Below are 19,680 nucleotides of genomic sequence, written 5' to 3'. Positions count from 1 at the left end.
ACAACACAACTGATTGGCTCAAACACATTAAGAAGGAAAACAAATCCACAAATTAACTTTTAAGAAGGCACACTTGTTAATTGAAATGCATTCCATGTGACTACCTCATGAACTTTTGACTGGTACTGTGTATATATATATTTATTTATTTATATTAAAACAAAATTACAAATCGATACTTGGAGTTAAATATCGACATAATGTCTAAAAATAAGTGTGATATTTAACTATTGTATTTCCCGCCCCCCATCACTATTTGTTAATCACACAAATATCCGTGGGCCTAGAACACAAATCACACACACACTATCCGCTTAGAACAACTGAGCTGCAGCTGGCCTATAATGGTAATCAGTCAGCTGAAAAGAACATCAACGTGTTAAAACATTAGCTGGCTTTTCTAGCTTTGTGTGTGCAGGGTGAGCAGCCAATCCGTTAGCTCTCTGAATCATCACCCACTCTAAGGCTTAAATTGGCTAACTTAACATTTGACATTAAAATATGCTCTTTGTTAGCAGTAAAGAGAGCTGGCCTTGTCCGATACTTTGCTAAATCATTTATTAGCATGCCTTCAGACAGTCCAAGGATGTGTGAGTTTATATATAGCTGTGCATATGTAGTGTGTGTCATGATCATGATGCTTTGATACAGTTGTTCTAACAGAGGCTTTCTGAGTACTGTAATAAGGCTGTTCAAGAGGGTTAGAGTTCAGAGAGAGAGAGGATGGACATATTTTCTTTCATCCTCCTCTTGTTGTCATTCCAGATTGCAAACTCACCAGCAGAGAGAGGGGAAAGCTGTGCTTCAGAGCAACACGATGCAAACCCCTGCAAGGTAACATGACAAGCACGCATTTCACACACACACACACTACCAGCAATATCAGTCAATAAGGAGAATCTCTTTTCTGTCATGCCTGTTTTCTCAGTTACCTCGAAGGCAGTAGAGAAATACACCTTTGCAGACCTGAGCCTTGGGAATGAACAGGTATGTTTACCAATACAAGAGGAGGAAACACAGTGTTATCTGTGACTGTCAATGCTGTCGTGTTATTGCTGTGAATGCATTATTTAACAAGAAATCAATACTATCACCCTTTCCCTTCCTCTCTACGTATGGTGTCTCCTCTCCTCAGATCATCACCTCCACCACTCCATGTGCAGATTTCTTCTTCCGGAGGTGTCAGCCCTTGGAGTCTCTTAGACTGCCCGTTGCCATAGAGACACAGGGGAGACATTCCAGGAGTCAAGGGGCGGGGCATGGGGGCGGGGCCAAGGATATAACAGGCGTGGTCAGGAAGTGCAACGAGGTGGACCTCGACATCATTATTCTCTGGAAGGTAAAACCACAGAATTAAAGGGACACTTACTATTACTACTTGTATTACTAGTAGTAGTACGACTACAGAATTTAAATAGACTTCTATTGCAATTAATACTAGTATTGTACTAGCCATTAGTAGCCATATATAGGGCTGTGGTATTACACTGAGTGTACAAAACATTAGCAACACCTGCTCTTTCCATGACAGACTGACCAGGTAAATGATCCCTTATTGATGTCACTTGTTAAATCCACTTCAATCAGTGTAGATGAAGGGGAGGAGACAGGCTAAACAGGGCTTGACATTAATACTTGTCTGGCGACATTATTTGTAAGATATTACAAGTGTCCTCCCACTCTCTGCAGAGCGCATCAGAGTATAATTATTGTGGTGATGCATTGGCAGGCCTGAGCGGTCTTTCAATCATGCAGTTAAGAAATTCGTTTTTGAGATCAAAGCGAGCCTAGCCGAGTGTGCACATCTGTTGATATTCATTGCTAGTTGTGAGTTATTTGCCCAGTTATACACTACATGACCAAATGCATGTGGACACCTGCTCGTCGAACATCTCATTCCAAAATCATGGGCATTAATATGGAGTTGGTCCCACCTTTGCTGCTATAACAGCCTCCACTCTTCTGGGAAGGCTTTCCAATAGATGTTGGAACATTACTGCGGGGACTTGCTTCCATTCAGCCAGGTCGGGCACTGATGTTGGGCGATTAAGCCTGGCTCGCAGTCGGCGTTCCAATTCATCCCAAAGGTGTTCGATGGGGTTGAGGTCAGGGCTCTGTGTAGGTCAGTCAAGTTCTTCCACACCGATCTTGACAAACATTTCTATATGGACCTCACTTTGTGCATGGGGGCATTGTCATGCTATGGGGCCTAGCCCAAACCATGAAAAACAGCCCTTGACCATTATTCCTCCTCCACCAAACTTTACAGTTGGCACTATGCATTGGGGCAGGTAGTGTTTTCCCGGGATCCGCCAAACCCAGAATCGTCTGTCGGACTGCCAGATGAAGCGTGATTCATCACTTCTGAGAATGCATTTCCACTGCTCCAGAGTCCAATGGTGGCGAGCTTTACACCATTCCAACTGACTCTTGGCATTGCATATGGTGATCTTCGGCTTGTGTGCGGCTGCTCGGACATGGAAACCCATTTCATGAAGCTCCCAACGAACAGTTCTTGTGCTGACGTTGCATCCATAGGCAGTATGGATCTCTGTAGTGAGTGTTGCAACTGAGGACAGATGATTTTTAGGCGCTTCAGCACTCGCTGGTCCTGTTCTGTGAGCTTGTTTGGCCTACCACTTCGCAGCTGAGCCGTTGTTGCTCCTAGATGTTTCCACTTCACAATAACAGCACTTACAGTTGACCGGGCAGCTCTAGCAGGGAGAAATTTGACGAATTGACTGGTTGGAAAGGTGGCATCCTATGACTGCCAATGTTTGTTTGTGGAGATTGCATGGCTGTGTGCTCTATTTTATACACCTGTCAGCAACGGGTGTGGCTGAAATAGCAGAATCCACTTATTTGAAGGGGTGTCCGTATGTTTTTGTATATAGATTTGCTACAGGCTGCCCAGCAAGAACAAGGCAAACGTGTCCATATCCAGAGTTTTATTGGCTCATGGTCACCACCACACATTAGCAAACACAGACTAGAAGTGATCTTCATGTTACAATTAGGAATGGACTTGTGGTTCTGAAAGGTAAGAACCAATATATCATGTTGTAAGCTATGCAATAGGAATATCTACTCAGGAAAGAATGGCATAGCATATATACAGGGATATTCACATAACAGCATACACATTAACAGCAGAATATGTATAAACATCTCACAGGAGAGAGAACTTACTTGGATATGCAAGATTTATGGCCCTTGCTCTCAGGACTGGTGGTGCGCTTATCTGATATTTTTCTATCACCATAGAGTCATAAATCTTACTGCGCATGCAGGGCCGAGGACAGACTCTGAAACTTCTAGAATCTCTCACCATGGCTTAAAGTTGCACTAATCACTCCGCCATTTCCTGGTTGCTAAAATTATAATCGTTCGCCAATTTTTTTATTTTTGTACTTTTACCCCTTTTTCTCCCCAATTTTGTGATATCCAATTGGTAGTTAGTCTTGTCCCATCGCTGCAACTCCCCTACGGACTCAGGAAAGCCGAAGGTCGAGAGCCATGCGTCCTCCGAAACACGACCCTGCCAAGCCCCACCACTGCTCGCTTAACCAGGAAGCCAGCCGCACCATGTGTCGGAAGAAACACGGTACAACTGGCGACAGAATAAAGCGTGCATGCGCCCAGCCCACCACAAGGAGTCGCTAGAGCGCAATAGCCAAACCCTCCCCTAACCCAGATGCATGGGCCAATTGAGCGCCGCCTCATGGGTCTGTAGTCTGTAGTGACGCCTTAGACCGCTGCGCCACTCGGGAGGCCCTTAATTTCAGTTTATTTGACAAAACAAGCAAGTATAGTGTAGAGAATCATTGTACCATCCAAACTGCTGTGAAATACATTTTCCATAACCAAAGATAGTGTATTTTCAGCTGTTTGAAGCTGGTGTACAAAACAGAAGGTAAAACGCAAAAATGTTACTTAAGAATGGGAAGCATAAAAATAGCTCACATAGAACAGAACTTTTTTTTCTATGTGGATTTGGTCGGGTCATCCAAAAAGTTATGTATTGCAGCTTTTAACAGTAGTGCGAACTATGAAAGCGCAGAGGTAAAGTGCGCATACAGGCTATAGGAATTAAACATCTCTAAACAAGAACATCTACTGCACAACACTCATGCATTCAATGCAATACAGGCACTTCTAAACAACATGCACATTGAGTATCTGAAATGTACATAAGCTCCAGCAGTACTATACAGCTACAGATGTAACAAGGTAATTAGGCCTAAGGGTAATTGCTTGCAGTCTATCATAATAACGTAGCATTAACCCTCCCGACAATATACCCCACAACTCACTTGATGCATGCACAATCTTCCTAGTAAACACAGTAAAAACTTGTTCTCCAGCCAAACTTTGCGTCATCATCGGCTGAAGACAATAACCACTGAGCTAGAGTGGGAGGGGCCAGAGTCCAAATGTCCATTCGGGGACACCGATTGGCTGAAACTAAGAGGCTGTGATAGACAGCTGAGAAGGGGAGAAATCACCCTAATGGGACTGTTTGAAAAGTCAGGTGCCCAGGCATGGCCTTTTTTTACATGCTCCATTGTTCCATTGTTGAATTATGCATTAATAAAGAGTACATGCCTGGGGCGGCAGGAAGCTTAGTGGTTAAGAGCGTTGTGACAGTAACCGAAAGGTCGCTGGTTCTAATCCCCGAGCCGACTAGGTGAAAAATCTGTCGATGTGCCCTTGAGCAAAGCACTTAACCCTAATTGCTCCTGTAAGTCGCTCTGGATAAGAGCGTCTGCTAAATGACTAAAATGTAAAATGTAAATGTACATTTTATGTCAAGTTTTTGTTGAGCTGATTGCTGAAGTTGTTTTTGCTGTTTTGCTATTGGCATCAGGTCAATGATGTTGCTAATGTTTGTTTGTTTTGTTTACAGGCATTTGTTGTTGAGGACAACAAGCAGGTGATCCTAGAGGGACAGCTTCATGTGGCTCTACAGACCATTGACAAAGAGGCCTGCTCTTTGACACAGAAAGAGGTACACACATTTATTGAGAAACCATTTTAAACATTCAATTCACCATTTTGTTTCAACTGTGTAGTGTACACTACCGGTCAAAAGTTTTAGAACACCTACTCATTAAAGGGTTTTTCTTTATTTGTACCATTTTCTACATTGTAGAATAATAGTGAAGACATCAAAACTATAAAATAGCACATATGGAATCATGTCGTAACCAAAGAAGTGTTAAACAAATCAAAATATATTTTATATTTGAGATTCTTCAAATAGCCACCCTTTGCCTTGATGACAGCTTTGCACACGCTGGGCATTCTCTCAACCAGCTTCATGAGGTAGTCACCTGGAATGCATTTCAATTAACAGGTGTGCCTTGTTAAAAGTTAATTTGTGGGATTTCTTTCCTTCTTAATGCGTTTGAGCCAATCAGTTGTGTTGTGACAAGGTAGAGGGGCTATAAAGAAGATAGCCCTATTTGGTAAAAGACCAGGTCCATATTATGGCAAGAACAGCTCAAATAAGCAAAGAGAAATGACAGTCCATCATTACTTTTAAGACGTGAAGGTCAGTCAATACAGAACTTTGTGCAGTCGTAAAAACCATCAAGCGCTATGATGAAACTAGCTCTCATGAGGACCGCCACAGGAATGGAAGGCCCAAAGTTACCTCTGCTGCAGAGGATAACTTCATTAGAGTTGCCAGCCTCAGAAATTGCAGTCCAAATAAACTTCACAGAGTTCAAGTAACAGACACATCTCAACATCAACTGTTCAGAGGAGACTGTGTGAATCAGGCCTTCATGGTTGAATTGCTGCAAAGAAACCACTACTAATGGACACCAATAAGAAGAAGAGACATGCTTGGGCCAAGAAACACGAGCAATGGACATTAGACCGGTGGAAATTTGTCCTTTGGTCTGGAGTCCAAATTTGAGATTTTTGGTTCCAACCGACATGTCTTTGTGAGACGTGGTGTGGGTGAACGGATGATCCCCGCATGTGTAGTTCCCACCGTAAAGCATGGAGGAGATGGTGTTATGGTGTGGGGGTGCTTTGCTGGTGACAATGTCTGTGATTTATTTAGAATTCAAGGCACACTTAACCAGCATGGCTACCACAGCATTCTTTTGCGATACGCCATCCGATCTGGTTTGGGCTTAGTGGGACTATCATTTGTTTTTCAACAGGACAATGACCCAACACACCTCCAGGCTATGTAAGGGCTATTTTACCAAGAAGGAGAGTGATGGAGTGCTGCATCAGATGACCTGGCCTCCACAATCCCCCAACCTTAATATGCCATTTAGCAGACGCTTTTATCCAAAGCGACTTAGTCATGTGCGCATGACCTCAACCAAATTGAGATGGTTTGGGATGAGTCGGACCGCAGAGTGAAGGAAAAGCAGCCAACAAGTGCTCAGCATATGTGGGAACTCCTTCAAGACTGTTGGAAGAGCATTCCAGATGAAGCTGGTCGAGAGAATGCCAAGAGTGTGCAAAGCTGTCATCAAGGCAAAGGGTGGCTATTTGAAGAATATAAAATATAAAATGTATTTTCATTTGTTTAACACTTTTTTGGTTACTACATGATTCAACGTGTTATTTCATAGTTTTGATGTCTTCACTATTATTCTACAATGTAGAAAATAGTGAAAATAAAGAAAAACCCTTGAATGAGTAGGTGTTCAAAAAACGTTTGTCCGGTAGTGTACACACAAGCTGAATAACTATACACACTCCTGGACTCCTCTGCATTGCGACAAAAGCACAAACAAAACAAAGCGATCCTTCTTCTTGGAGAATGCGCTATCATTCACTACCTAAAAGCCTCTATATCTCCCTGCCAAGGTCCAACAGGGCACTGAATTCGACTTGGGCTAAGTGTTTACTTGGCCACCTCCCAAACACCCTGTAATCTGTGGGGCCAGGGTGACACTGGAAAGCTTGGTATGTCGGACTCAGGCCTGGTAGAGGTTTTTACAGGGTTAGTGTCTACTCTGACCTATGCTCCTCATGGGTTTATGGGCCAACATGAGTAAGGAAGGGTCTACGCTACACAGATGAGCGCTTAGGAGGCAGGTACAAAGGATGAAAAACATGCGCACATCCAGGTACTTTCCGCTGGTGGTGGAGTTGTAGGCAAACTCATGAAAAATGGAAAGGAAACGCCGCACACTGCTGCTCATGCTCCCAGGTGATATTTATTTATAACAACGTTTCCACCCTTAGGTCTTCATCAGGCATCCATATCCCAGGTGGGGGTGGAAGGTCCTATATATAGGGGTAGTACTCAGTGACATCACTTCCTGAAACAGGAGGTAAAAAATGTATAACATAGGTTCACAATATTAACATGAATGTATCAAAATATATGATCATACACAAGGAATGTGATCAATATTTACAGTAATATACATACACATGCAATATTCAATTTGGACATTTTGAAACTATAAAAACGGTTTCAAGTCAAACTCTTCGTTAAGGCCAAGAGGAGACAGTGTGTTGAGTCTGTGGATCCAAAAAGATTCCCTTTGAAGAAGTTTCCTCTCAATGTCCCCTCCCCTGCATGACATCTTGACCATTTATATTCCAATGTATCACAGAGAACTAATAGGATGTCCAGCTTGTACAAAATGAACAGCAACCAGATTTTCTGTCTCACCTGTCCATATATTGCTGCGGTGCTCACTGATCCGTGTCTTAAGGCTTCTACGGGTTTTCCCTATGTAAGACAGAACACAAGGACATTTCTACATGTAAATAACATTGGTGGACCTGCAGGTAATCAGGCCTTTGATCTTAAATATTTGTCCTGTGCGCGGGTGGGTAAATGAGTTGCATTTATACGTGAAGCTGCATTGAGCACATTGGCCACATTTGTAATTACCCTCCGGAACCTTGTCCGAGAAAGTTGCATAATCAGATTTAACCACAATGTCTCTCACGTTTTGGGGGTCTTTTAAAGACCATACATGGGGATATTTAAAAATGCATTTCAATTGTGGGTCAATATCAATAATGTACCATTGCTTCCTGATAATGTCCTTAAATGCCTTCCCCAATGGTGAGTATTGGGTGAAGCATAAGGGGACATGTTCTGCTTTTTCTTTAAGTTTTGGTTGAAGGCTTTCCAACTGTGTTAGTCCTTCAAAATTATAATTGGCATGTTTTACCCAATTGTCTTTGTACCCCCTTTCCTTAAACCTTTGTGTGAGGTCTGTTTCTAATAAGAAGCATCAGAGCTGCATATTCTTCTGATGTGACTGAATTGACTTATAGAGAGACTTTTAATAAGTGGACGTGGATGAAAGCTGTCACCTCTAAGGAGGGTATTCCTGTCCGTAGGTTTACTATAGAGATCTGTAGAGAGGGAGGTTTTGTCCTTAATAACCATCACATCAAGAAAACTGATTTGTGATGGGTCTTAGTTAATGGTGAAACGAAGGTGTTAATTCATAGTTTAGATAAGCATGGAATTCCAAAAGTTCTTCCTGGGTCCCTGTATAGATCACCGAAATGTCATCCAAATATCTCAGAATTAGGAGAATATTGGAGAGAAAAGGGTTAAGGTCTGGATTCAGCACCACCTGTTTTTCAAACGTTCCTAGATAAAGGTTAGCATAATTAGGAGCCATAGTGCTCCCCAACGCTGTCCCTTTGGTCTGGAGGAAAAAGTATCCTCTGAAGAGAAAATAGTTGGAGGTTAGTAACAGTTCAGCCAAGTCCACAATACTGTTGGTGCTGGGAAGAGCATTAGGGGGACGTTCATTGAGGTAGAACTTGAGGGCCTATAGGCCGCCCGATGCAGGCCCATGCTTTGCTCTCTCAAGGCTAAGTGGAGGATTTTTTTGCTTTGAATTGAATAAACTTTATTAATAATAATAAGCCATTTAGCAGACGCTTTTATCCAAAGCGACTTAGTCATGCGTGCATACATTTTTGTGTATGGGTGGTCCCGGGGATCGAACCCACTACCTTGGCGTTACAAGCGCCGTGCTCTACCAGCTGAGCTACAGAGGACATTATTGATCCCCAGAGGGAAAATTCAATTTGTCACCACTCACAGCATAGGACACATACAGTAAGGGGGCAATATACTGTATTACAGCCTTATTCTAAAATGGTTTAAATTGTTTTTTTTCCCCCTTCATCAATCTACACAAAATACCCCATAATGACAAAGCAAACGCAGGTGTTAAAACATTTTTGCACATTTTATAAAAATAAATAAAAAACTGATATCACATTTACATAAGTATTCAGACCCTTTACACAGTACTTTGTTGAAGCACCTTTGGCAGCGATTACAGCCTTGAGTCTTCTTGGGTATGACGCAACAAGCTTGGCACACCTGTATTTGGGGAGTTTCTTCTATGCAGATCCTCTCGAGCTCTGTCAGGTTGGATGGGGAGCATCGCTGCACAGCTATTTTCAGGTCTCTCCAGAGATGTTTGATCGGGTTCAAGTCCAGGCTCTGGCTGGGCCACTCAAGGACATTCAGATACTTGTCCTGAAACCACTCCTGTGTTGTCTTGGCTGTGTGCTTAGGGTTGTCCTGTTGGAAGGTGAACCTTTACCCCAGTCTGAGGTGCTGAGTGCTCTGGAGCAGGTTTTCATGAAGGTTCTCTCTGTACTTTGCTCCATTCATCTTTCCCTCAATCCTGACTAGTCTCCCAGTCCCTGCTGCTTAAAAACATCCCCACAGCATGATGCTGCCACCACCATGCTTCACCGTAGGGATGGTGGCAGGTTTCCTCCAGATGTGACGCTTGGCATTCAGGCCAAAGAGTTCAATCTTGGTTCCATCAGACCAGAGAATCTTGTTTCTCATGGTCAGAGTCCTTTAGGTGCCCTTTGGCAAACTCCAAGCGGGCTGTCATGTGCCTTTTTACTGAGTAGTGGTTTCCGTCTGGCCACTCTAGCATAAAGGCCTGATTTGGTGGAGTGCTGCAAAGATGGTTGTCCTCCTGGAAGGTTCTCCCATCACCACAGATTAACTCTGGAGCTCTGTCAGAGTGATCATCGGGTTCTTGGTCACATCCCTGACCAAGGCCCTTTTCCCCCGATTGCTCAGTTTGGCAACGCGGTTTGGCCAAACTTCTTCCATTTTAAGAATGATGGAGGCCACTGTGTTCTTGGGGACCTTCAATGCTGCCGACATTTTTTGGCACCCTTCCCCACATCTGTGCCTCTACACAATCCTGTCTCGGAGCTCTACAGACAATTCCTTCGACCTCATCACTTGATTCTTGCTCTGACATTCAATGTCAACTGTGGGACCTTATATAGACAGGTGTGTGCCTTTCCAAATCATGTACAATCAATTGAATTCAAATAGTAGAAACATCTCAAGGATGATCAATGGAAACAGGATGCACCTGAGCTCAATTTCAAGTCTCATAGCAAAGGGTCGGAATACTTATGTAAATAAAGTATTTTTTTAAATATTTTTTTTACATTTGCAAATATTTCTAAACTTGTTTTGGCTTTGTCATTATGGGGTATTGTGTGTAGATTGATGAGGAGAACTATTATTTTAATCCATTTTAGAATAAGGCTGTAACGTAATTAAATGTGGGAAGAGTAAAGGGGTCTGAATACTTCCAGAATGCACTGTACCTGAGCATGGATTGGCTAGTCAAAGTACAATACATGACGTCTATATAAACATATTCACTTCAATTCAAATGGGTTTTATTGATGTCATCATTCTGATGTATACCTTTTATATCTATATGGTCCTTGTGCTGTATGTGTCCTATGTTTGTGACGGAATTTCCTCTCTGTGGATCAATAAAGTTGATTCACTTCAATTAAAATATGTTTCTATGGAATGAATCACTCCTATAATAAGTAGTATGTTATGTTTCATACCACCATTGTACTCAGCTGGAATGATAGTTTTGATTATTGTTAGAATGTTTTATTAGTGACATTGTCCATGCTGACAGTGAACCAACCAATGCTTGCTGTCTTCAAAACTTTTTTTCTCTCTCCAGCAGTAGTCAAGGATGAGCTTTACAGCTTAACAATGTCAAGTATGTCCAACTCACTGCCACACATGTTCATGAACACACTCGCTCACTCTCTCACACATCTTGCACTTTGCCAGGGTGTTTAAGGAGTGTGTGTGTGCACGCCTATGTGTGTGCGTAATGTTGATGTCATGCTGTCTAACAGTGTATAAGGAGTGAGGAATGCCCTTCAAGAGTGATTAGTGCAGAGACGGACAGTGGCTCCCTCAATCTGTCTGTTTAAACGAGTAAGGAAGGTCAGATGACTTGTTTAGTAGGTGGAGAGAGGGATGGCTGATGGTTTGCTGAGAGTGAGAGCGGTCTCCAGAGTGGACAGTGGAGGGCATTGAGGGACATAGAGGGCTCTTAGAAGTCTTAGACTATACAGACTAAGTAAAGTACCTCGGCTCCATTTTAAAGACAAATTCCATACTCTACTGATGTAGAGCTGTTATAGGCCTACTATACAGATGGATGGTTATATAGGTGATTCTTGGCTCCGGACCCAGATTTCTCTGATTTTAAACCTTTTCAACTCTGACAGTCACAGAAACACACACACACACACTCTCTAACACACGTCACAGGCCCAACGTCACATTCAGCAAAGATTAAAGCTGGTGTGTTTTTTTTTTTCTTGGTCTTTATGAAGACAATCGCAGGGTGATGAACCAAGCCATTAAGTGTGTGGGTGTGTGTTCGAGTGTGCGAGAGAAAGTGACACCGTATCACACTTTACAAAATATGTCAGTGAAGTTTTTTTCATTTCACTTTTACAATACACGATCACATGCACATCACAGCGGTACACCTCCCTCCCACAGACAGTAGTGTGATTTAATGACGGAGTGGGTTTAACAGTGTGTGTGCGCGCACGTGTGTACATCCTTTCAGGCACAGACTGAAACTGTACCCGCTGCAAGCAGTCTCCATGTCTCCATCTCTCTTCTGCCTACCTCCTGTGGAAGTGGTGTGTGATTTGGTTTAAGCATGAGATCCTCACACCTGTTTAAAAATAACTTTCCACCTCGCTCCCTCTCTCTTCCACCCACTCACCCGGCCAGACCACATCCACATTGTCAGACTTTAAAAAAACAGATATTGTTCTTAACCTCCTCCCTCACACACACTTCCTCCAAGACAAGCCGTTGCGTAGCAACAGTGTCCACGGCGTGCTCATTCATAAAGAACTTCTCTCATCCCTTATCCCTGTGGCTTTTTATAGCTCTGCACATGAGCTGCCAAGACTACCTTTTTCCCTCCCTCCCTCTCTCTCGCAACCTCGCTTTCTCTTCTCACAGAAGATCTCACATTGAAAGACCCTCATTTCCTAACTGGAATTGCTTCTAGCAAAGATTTGCTAAGAATGACTTAGTGATTGTTTCTACCTACTTCGGCTTGAATATCAGAATGTCATATAGGTGAATTGCATTTATAGGGCTCATAAATGTATAGATATAGAACCTGTTCATGTTTCCAGTGCATGACTATCTATATGGGTGTGTTGATGTCCTGTGTTAATGTATTGATGCACACCCTCCCAGCCTCTGTTAATCTCTGCCTCTAACCCGACACGCGCACACACACCAGCTGATAACTGTCCCTATTGTCAAAACATGGAATTACAGTTCTATGAATGTTCTAGGAAGGCATTTTGTCGAAGAGGCCGTTAATAATATTTTGTAAAAGCAAATGTTCTGCACAGAGCAGGCTGCACAATGGTTAATAAATTATACCACAACAAATAGTCTGTATAGCTACATGTACAGGCAACTGCCAAAATAAAGGAAACACATGAGTTAATGAGGGATACAAAGTATATTGAAAACCGGTGCTTCCACACAGGTGTGGTTCCTGAGTTAATTACGCAATTAACATACCATCATGCTTAGGGTCATGTATAGAAATATCCAGTTGCACATTATTTTGGCTACCATGGCTAGAAGAAGAGATCTCAGTGACTTTGAAAGAGGGGTCTCAAAGGAGCGTAGGGGTTTTAAAGGGTGTGTGTGTATCACCAGATCTCAACCCAATTGAACAATTATGGGAGATTCTGGAGCGGTGCCTGTGACAGTATTTATTGTTGAATGGTGTCGCGTCCCTCCAATAGAGTTCTAGACTTGTAGAATCTATGTCAAGGCGCACTGAAGCTGTTCTGGTGACAGTTACCTGTATATACAAGCAGTGTAGGTTTGACATAATGGTCTCTGACTTACAGTGGTGAGAAAGTTTGTGAACCCTTTAGGATTTTCTGTATTTCTGCAAACATTTGACCTAAAAGGTGATCAGATCTTCATCTAGGTACTAATAATAGATCAAGTGAACCTGATTTTAAACAAATAACACAAACAATTGTACTTTTTCATTTCATTATTGTCAAATTGATCCAACATTCTATTTATTTGTCCGAAAAAGTATGTGACCCTCTAGATTAATCAGCTCAATAAAGTGTATTAAAGTAGTTAAGTTTAGTATTTGGTCCCAAATTCCTAGCACACAATGACTACATCAAGCTTGTGACTCTACAAACTCGTTGGATGCATTTACAGTTTGTTTTGGTCGTGTTTTGGGGTATGTTTTGCCCAATAGTAACTGAATGGTGAGTAAAATGTTTTTAAGTGAGTAGATAAGATGTTTTTGAACACTTCTAAATGAATCCTGATAATGCCATGATTAAGAAAAAACATTAATGAATAATTATGAGTGAGAAAGTTAGAGGCTACAACAAAAAATTCTCCAGTACTTTTCTCTGTGTGTTCTTCTTTTCTCCTGTAAAATGCAAGCTTAAGTTTAAGCTAACATATAGAATTGTTTTAAGATGGTCATACCATGGATCATTTAGCTATTTGATTTAGAATTTTAGGACCCCTTTAGGTATACATTTAAATGTTTTTATTATGTGATAAAATATTGAATTTGGCCTTTACTACTATAGCCCATAAACAAATTGAATAACACATAAATGGCAAAGAGAGTAAAAAAATAAATCAAAAATAATAAGAAAGCTTAGTAAAAAACGACCTCCATACTGCCATTCATTTGTATGGGTTACATTCAGACGAGTCCCGTGACACTTGTAGGGGTCGCAGAGCAAAGCTGAGACCACCATTGTGCACGGCAATAGCTGGATGAGAGAGGCTAGAGTTGTGTAGCCAACTAAGCAAAATATTAGGCCACTCATTAGCTAAATATTAGGGCTATAAATATTTACCTGTCAAAGTGCAAGAAAAAAAAGTGAACAGATTATGAAATGGCAGATCTGTGCGTTCTTCCAGGCTGCGTGCGCTCTGCAGCAGTCGGGCATGCAAAGCTCCACTATTGATTAGGCCTACATTTTTAGACAATATTATTCTACCTAGGCTACAACAACACAGTGCAATTAGGAATGTATTATTATCATGTGAGTACACACAGTGATGTAGGCTAATTTTAAATTAGAATGTTCTGTTGTATTAGGATCCTCATTAGCTGTGGCGATTGCAGCAGCTACTCTTCCTGGGTTCCACACAAAACATGACAATACAGAACATTAATAGACAACAGCTTAAGGACAGAACTACATGTATTTAAAATGTCCCACACAGCTGGTGGGGTCAGTGTGTGTGTGTCAGTGCTGTGTGTAAGTTGGCTATGCAAACAATTTGGAATTTAACACAATGCTTCTTCTAAAAACAAAAAGTGATGCAGTCTGTACTTTTCGAGACTGGCATGCATTATATTGAGACTGGCATGCATTATATTGATAATAACCCTCTGATTACAGTAAAGAGCAAGACAATAACCGCTTAAATGTTCATGCCGAAATAACTGCAAGTCAAATCACATGTTATTTATCACATGCGCCGAATACAACTGGTGTAGACTTTACCGTGAAATGCTTGCTTGCGAGCCTTTCCTAAAAATAAAATAGTTACACGAGGAATAAAATAAAATACACAAGAATGGCGCTATATACAGACCCTCCCCCTGACTGAAATCTAAAAAGCATGACCCTCCCCCATTTTCCTCTGAGTAATAATTACCTGGAAATCTAGTTGCAAGACCCTGATCTGTTGGAGAGAAAAAATCAAACACTGACTTTCTATACAAAACGCAGGTGAAATGGTTTAAAACACAGCTTTTTTGATGGTCTGCGTTTAGAAAATGCAGATTTATGAACTTTAACGCGACTGCCTATACTGGCAGGTAGTCAATATCTTTGCGCACTCAAGCGTGTGCGTTCACACAATTTACATAACTGGTAAATATAATTAAATAAACCACAACTTCATTATCACTGCGCAGTTTGCGAGCTCTCCAAACAACGTGTACACTACGAGAATGAGAACGGTATGCAGTATTAATACATTGAATAAACAGAAATGAACATAACCAAACATTCTAGATTAATGTGGAAATGGCAATGATTAATGGTAGCCTACATTAACAACTGGTGATACTTTTGATTATATTGCGAATTCATAAACATTGACAAACAATTCACACCATGAAAACAATGAATGAGCATGAATTGGTAGGAAAGTGCGCTTGGAGAGAGACGTGCCAAGTGGTTTGCATTCTATAATTATTTTGACGTCAGTTCGAGTACTCGATTACTCCTGCCCGTTCCTACAATTGTGTTATGTTTAATCAGGTTCGCTTGATCTATTATTTGGACTAAGATGAAGATCTGATCATATTTTAGGTCAAATTTATGCAGAAATACAGAGTTCACAAACTTTCTCTTGCCACTGTAATGGTGTGTAAGTATGTTTCTCTGTTGTGGAGTAAGAGGCTTAGGACATGTACATGTATGTTTAGGCGGTGTGTTTGACGTAAAGGTGTCGGTGTGTACTCTTCCAGTGTCATCCAGGGCGGCAGGTAGCTTAGTGGTTAAGAGCGTTGTGCCAGTAACCGAAAGGTCGCTGGTTCAAATCCCCGAGCCGACTAGGTGAAAATCTGTCGACGTACCCTTGAGCAAGGCACTTAACCCTAATTGCTCCTGTAAGTCGCTCTGGATAAGAGCGTCTGCTAAATGACTAAAATGTAAATGTATGTCATGACCTGATTTTGTGTTTCTCTGTCCTGTTGTAGGAGGCTCAGGAGATGGTGCTGCTGAAGTTTAAACCAGAGCTTCCTCCTCCAATGACACGACCCTCTATGGAACAGCTCTCCCACCTCATCAAGACCAACCTGCACTACCCAGAGAGCTACAGCCACCCTTTCATTCAGAAGAGGTATCACACACACGTAACATGACTAGCTAGCTAAACAATGTGGTTATCAAACCAAAAAATAGCATCTCGAGAGTATTTTAAAACAGCCCAAGACATGTGCACACAGTCTTCAGCTATGTAATGGTGCAAGCATTGACTGCAGCTGTGCTCCGTGTTATGCGCTTAAGGTTCCATGCAGTGAAGAAATGGAGATGTAAAAAAATATATATATTTAATGTTCTCTCTTTTGGCTCTTTCCCTACCTCCATCTTTCTCCGTCCCCCCTCTGTAGTCTCTGTATGGTTCCAGTCACTTTGACTCTGTCTAACTGCTCCCTGGCTCAAGTTGATGTCATCATTGACCTACGACACAAAACTACCAGGTAAATATAACACACACTCACTCCATACTGTTAAATCTGCCATCTGTTCCTCATGTCCCTGACCAAATGTTTACCTGATAAACTGCATCCTATTTATCCTCCTGGTTTTAATCAGCTTTCTATTTTCCTCTCTTCCCGCTCTGCCATCATCCCTCCCCCTCTCCTCCCTCACCCCATCAGCCCTGAGTCTCTCGAGGTGCACGGTTCGTTTACATGGCTGGGCCAAACGCAATACAAGCTGCAGTTGAGGGCACAGGAAGTGATGCGAGTGCCGCTGCGAGCCTGCTTCCTGCATGCGGGCGTCTATAACCTGGGAACGCCACGGGTCTTTGCCAAGCTGGCGGACCAGGGAGCCATGTGTGAGACCAGCCAGCAGACGGCCACGCCAGCACTCATCATCATCATCAACAGCACCTGAACATTGTCCCGCCCCATCATCAATAGCCAATGAATCATCTGTCAATCATCACTACCAAGGTTCCCCATTTGGATAAAATCTGTTGAGTCGCCAATTGGTTGGCAACAACAGGGTTGAGAGCTCTGAGACCCACCCAGCAAGAAGTTTTTTCCACATCCCATCTTTCCACCAAGTCTCAAATCACCAACTCAACTCACCGCCCTAAAAATGTGACAGATTTGTCCAATTATGTAAAAAAATTGAATTGTGCATCAGTTGAGCTTGTAACCACTTTGATGGTCAGACTGTTAGCTATTTTATGTTCCAGCAACAAAGCAAAGGATCATGGACTTACATGTGGAAGAAGGAACTATTTTCTCTCTCTCTGCGTATTAATCTATCATCTCAGCGGAGGCGCTTTGGTTTTGACCTTTTTTTATTTGATTAAATCGACAGGTGAAAGGGAAGGACACAGAACAGACAAAGACGTTCTAAACAAAGACGACAATGACGTGTCTCCTATGGTAACGGTGGCATCTGTCTGCCGCCAGAGATTTTTGTTATTTTAGTTTTTTTGACAAACATTATAACAGGTTGTTGTTGAGTTGTCACTGTGGTGATGACATTGTTTACTTCCTGGATTAACCTGGATGAGGAAGTAGGAAGAACTGCCCCACATGGACCGGTCCCTCGGCACATCACAAACCCTTTAGAATATGAACCAGAGGTTGACCACTATACTATGTGACTAATGAACAAATCCTTTGACTGACAGGCCCTGATGCTGCCTGTCCACCTGTCTGTTGTTGGTCTGTAGTCCATCTGGACTTACTGTGCTATCAGTCACCACGAGCACATTTAATTTTCTACAAAACAAACTAATGAACCAATCAAATCAACATGATCCCTATACTTCTCCCTCATTGGACCTCCTCCACCTTGTGATCAAGCTGTTATTTAAATGTATCTATTTACTCAACTGCTTTTCAGATGAAAATGATGTATTATATTTATAACAAATTTACTGTAAATAGAAATAAAACGTAACCAATGATATGGGCTGTGAGATACAGTAACTTTCTCCTCTGGGTGGTGAAATGTGTGGACAATGTGGTGATTTGTAATAATACTCTTCAGGACAAGTTTTATTTTGCCTCCCAAATGGCACCCTGTTCTCAATGCCAACTCTGATTTAAATGCATTAGGAGCGACGTCTTTATGTCAAGCTGTCCTGTGTCGCTCTTTCGCCCTGACACACACACTTACACTGATGTGCATCTATCTCAGTTTGTTTCAAATGGATTCTCCAATCTCCGAATACTAATAATTTCTGAAAAGGTTGCATCTGAGAGATGCAATTTAAAGTATTTGAAAATGTATGCCTGGCCAGGTGCTTTCACATTCAAGGATACACAGAGGAACTCAACCTAGTATTTCTGCTGACACATGCAAATCTGGGCAAAGCTTAAAATATGATATATTTAATTCAGAAGTTTTAGTTGCGAAGTTGCCATTCTTTAATAAAGCATTAATAATCTGGTTGGTACCTAATAATACATTTAACATAAGTAAAGTTGTAAAGTCCCCTGTGGTTCTCTACACTATTGGGGGAAATAAGGGTTATACAGGCTTATCCTTGTAGTAGAAGAACCCTTCATGGTTCTAGGAATTTGTAATCCAATTCCAACCTTGCCTTGAGGTCACAGGTATGTGATGCCGCCGTCAGACACGCTTCCAAAGCAACCACAAAACAGGGAATCCAAAGCTCAGTGTAAAAATAAACACATTTATTTTCCAAATAAAGGTAATTTCATAGGCTATATTCCATCGATGATCAAAGTCAAAGCGATCAGATTCAAACGGTAAACAAAAGGTATAGACTAATAGCAGCTTTTCTAGTTCCAAGTATTAGCGTAGCTTAGCGTAGCGGTCAGACATGGGAAAAATTGGTGTGCCCAGGAAAGGCTCCATAATGCTTTTAAATACCTGTGATAAACATCGTAGAAAACCAAAGACATGAGTTCATCAACCATACGCCATAATTCATAAAGCAATATTTATACTTGTATTCAATAATAGTATTTTTCTAAATGGAGCAAAATAATAAATATAGCACAAATAAAGAAAATGGGAATTTGGCTCCAACAAACCCTTTCACCTGCAAGGAAAATTAAATAGTCATTTGGGTCTCTTATCATTACTATCTTAACCCCCTCTGTCCTGGACTAAACATCAGTGGCCTTTGTCACAGGATCAGGGTGTAGTCCACTCACAGACAAATGATACAGTTATGGCTAATGGCTGGCTGTCTGAAGGAGTTGACAAGAGCGTACAAACCGATCTGGGACCAGGCTAAGTAATGGTTCCTTCCCCTTCATTCTCCCGGCCCACTCTCACACTTTATACCTTTCTATCGTGACCAGATAGAGTAGCAACACCCCTGGCTCCTACTCATCTCTCTCTCCCTGCCCACTCTGCCTCCCACCCCCTCTCAGGTGATTCTCATTCAGGGAGGCGAGAGCCTCACACTTTCAGAGCTCAACTGGCTTTATTTGATTTAGAGCAGAGCTCTCTATCATTAACTAATATAGGGGTAGATGGAGCAGGAGATGAGGGATATACAGGCAAATGTGCCAGGAAAGAGAGAAAGCAGTCATGACCCTCTGAAAGCAGACAAAAATTACAATGAAGACAAGACGC

General features: G+C 41.9%; 1 protein-coding gene across 1 annotated transcript in view; it reads left to right on the top strand.

Annotated features, from left to right (window-relative positions):
- LOC311149316 (trafficking protein particle complex subunit 8-like) overlaps nt 1-18,102 on the top strand; it is a 61,345-nt gene extending 43,243 nt beyond the window's left edge. Inside the window, exons 24-30 of the mRNA XM_084186461.1 lie at nt 766-834; nt 929-987; nt 1,136-1,339; nt 4,907-5,008; nt 16,080-16,222; nt 16,494-16,583; nt 16,764-18,102. Of these exons, the coding sequence (XP_084042587.1) occupies nt 766-834; nt 929-987; nt 1,136-1,339; nt 4,907-5,008; nt 16,080-16,222; nt 16,494-16,583; nt 16,764-17,001 (905 nt within the window). The 3' untranslated portion in view covers nt 17,002-18,102. The remainder of the gene's footprint in view (nt 1-765; nt 835-928; nt 988-1,135; nt 1,340-4,906; nt 5,009-16,079; nt 16,223-16,493; nt 16,584-16,763) is intronic.
- Nucleotides 18,103-19,680: the final 1,578 nt, after the last annotated feature.

The sequence above is a fragment of the Coregonus lavaretus genome (genome assembly GCF_964263955.1).
Source record: "Coregonus lavaretus genome assembly, chromosome: 21".
NCBI classification, from domain to species: Eukaryota; Metazoa; Chordata; class Actinopteri; order Salmoniformes; family Salmonidae; genus Coregonus; species Coregonus lavaretus.
This window is presented reverse-complemented; position numbering and strand designations above follow the sequence as displayed.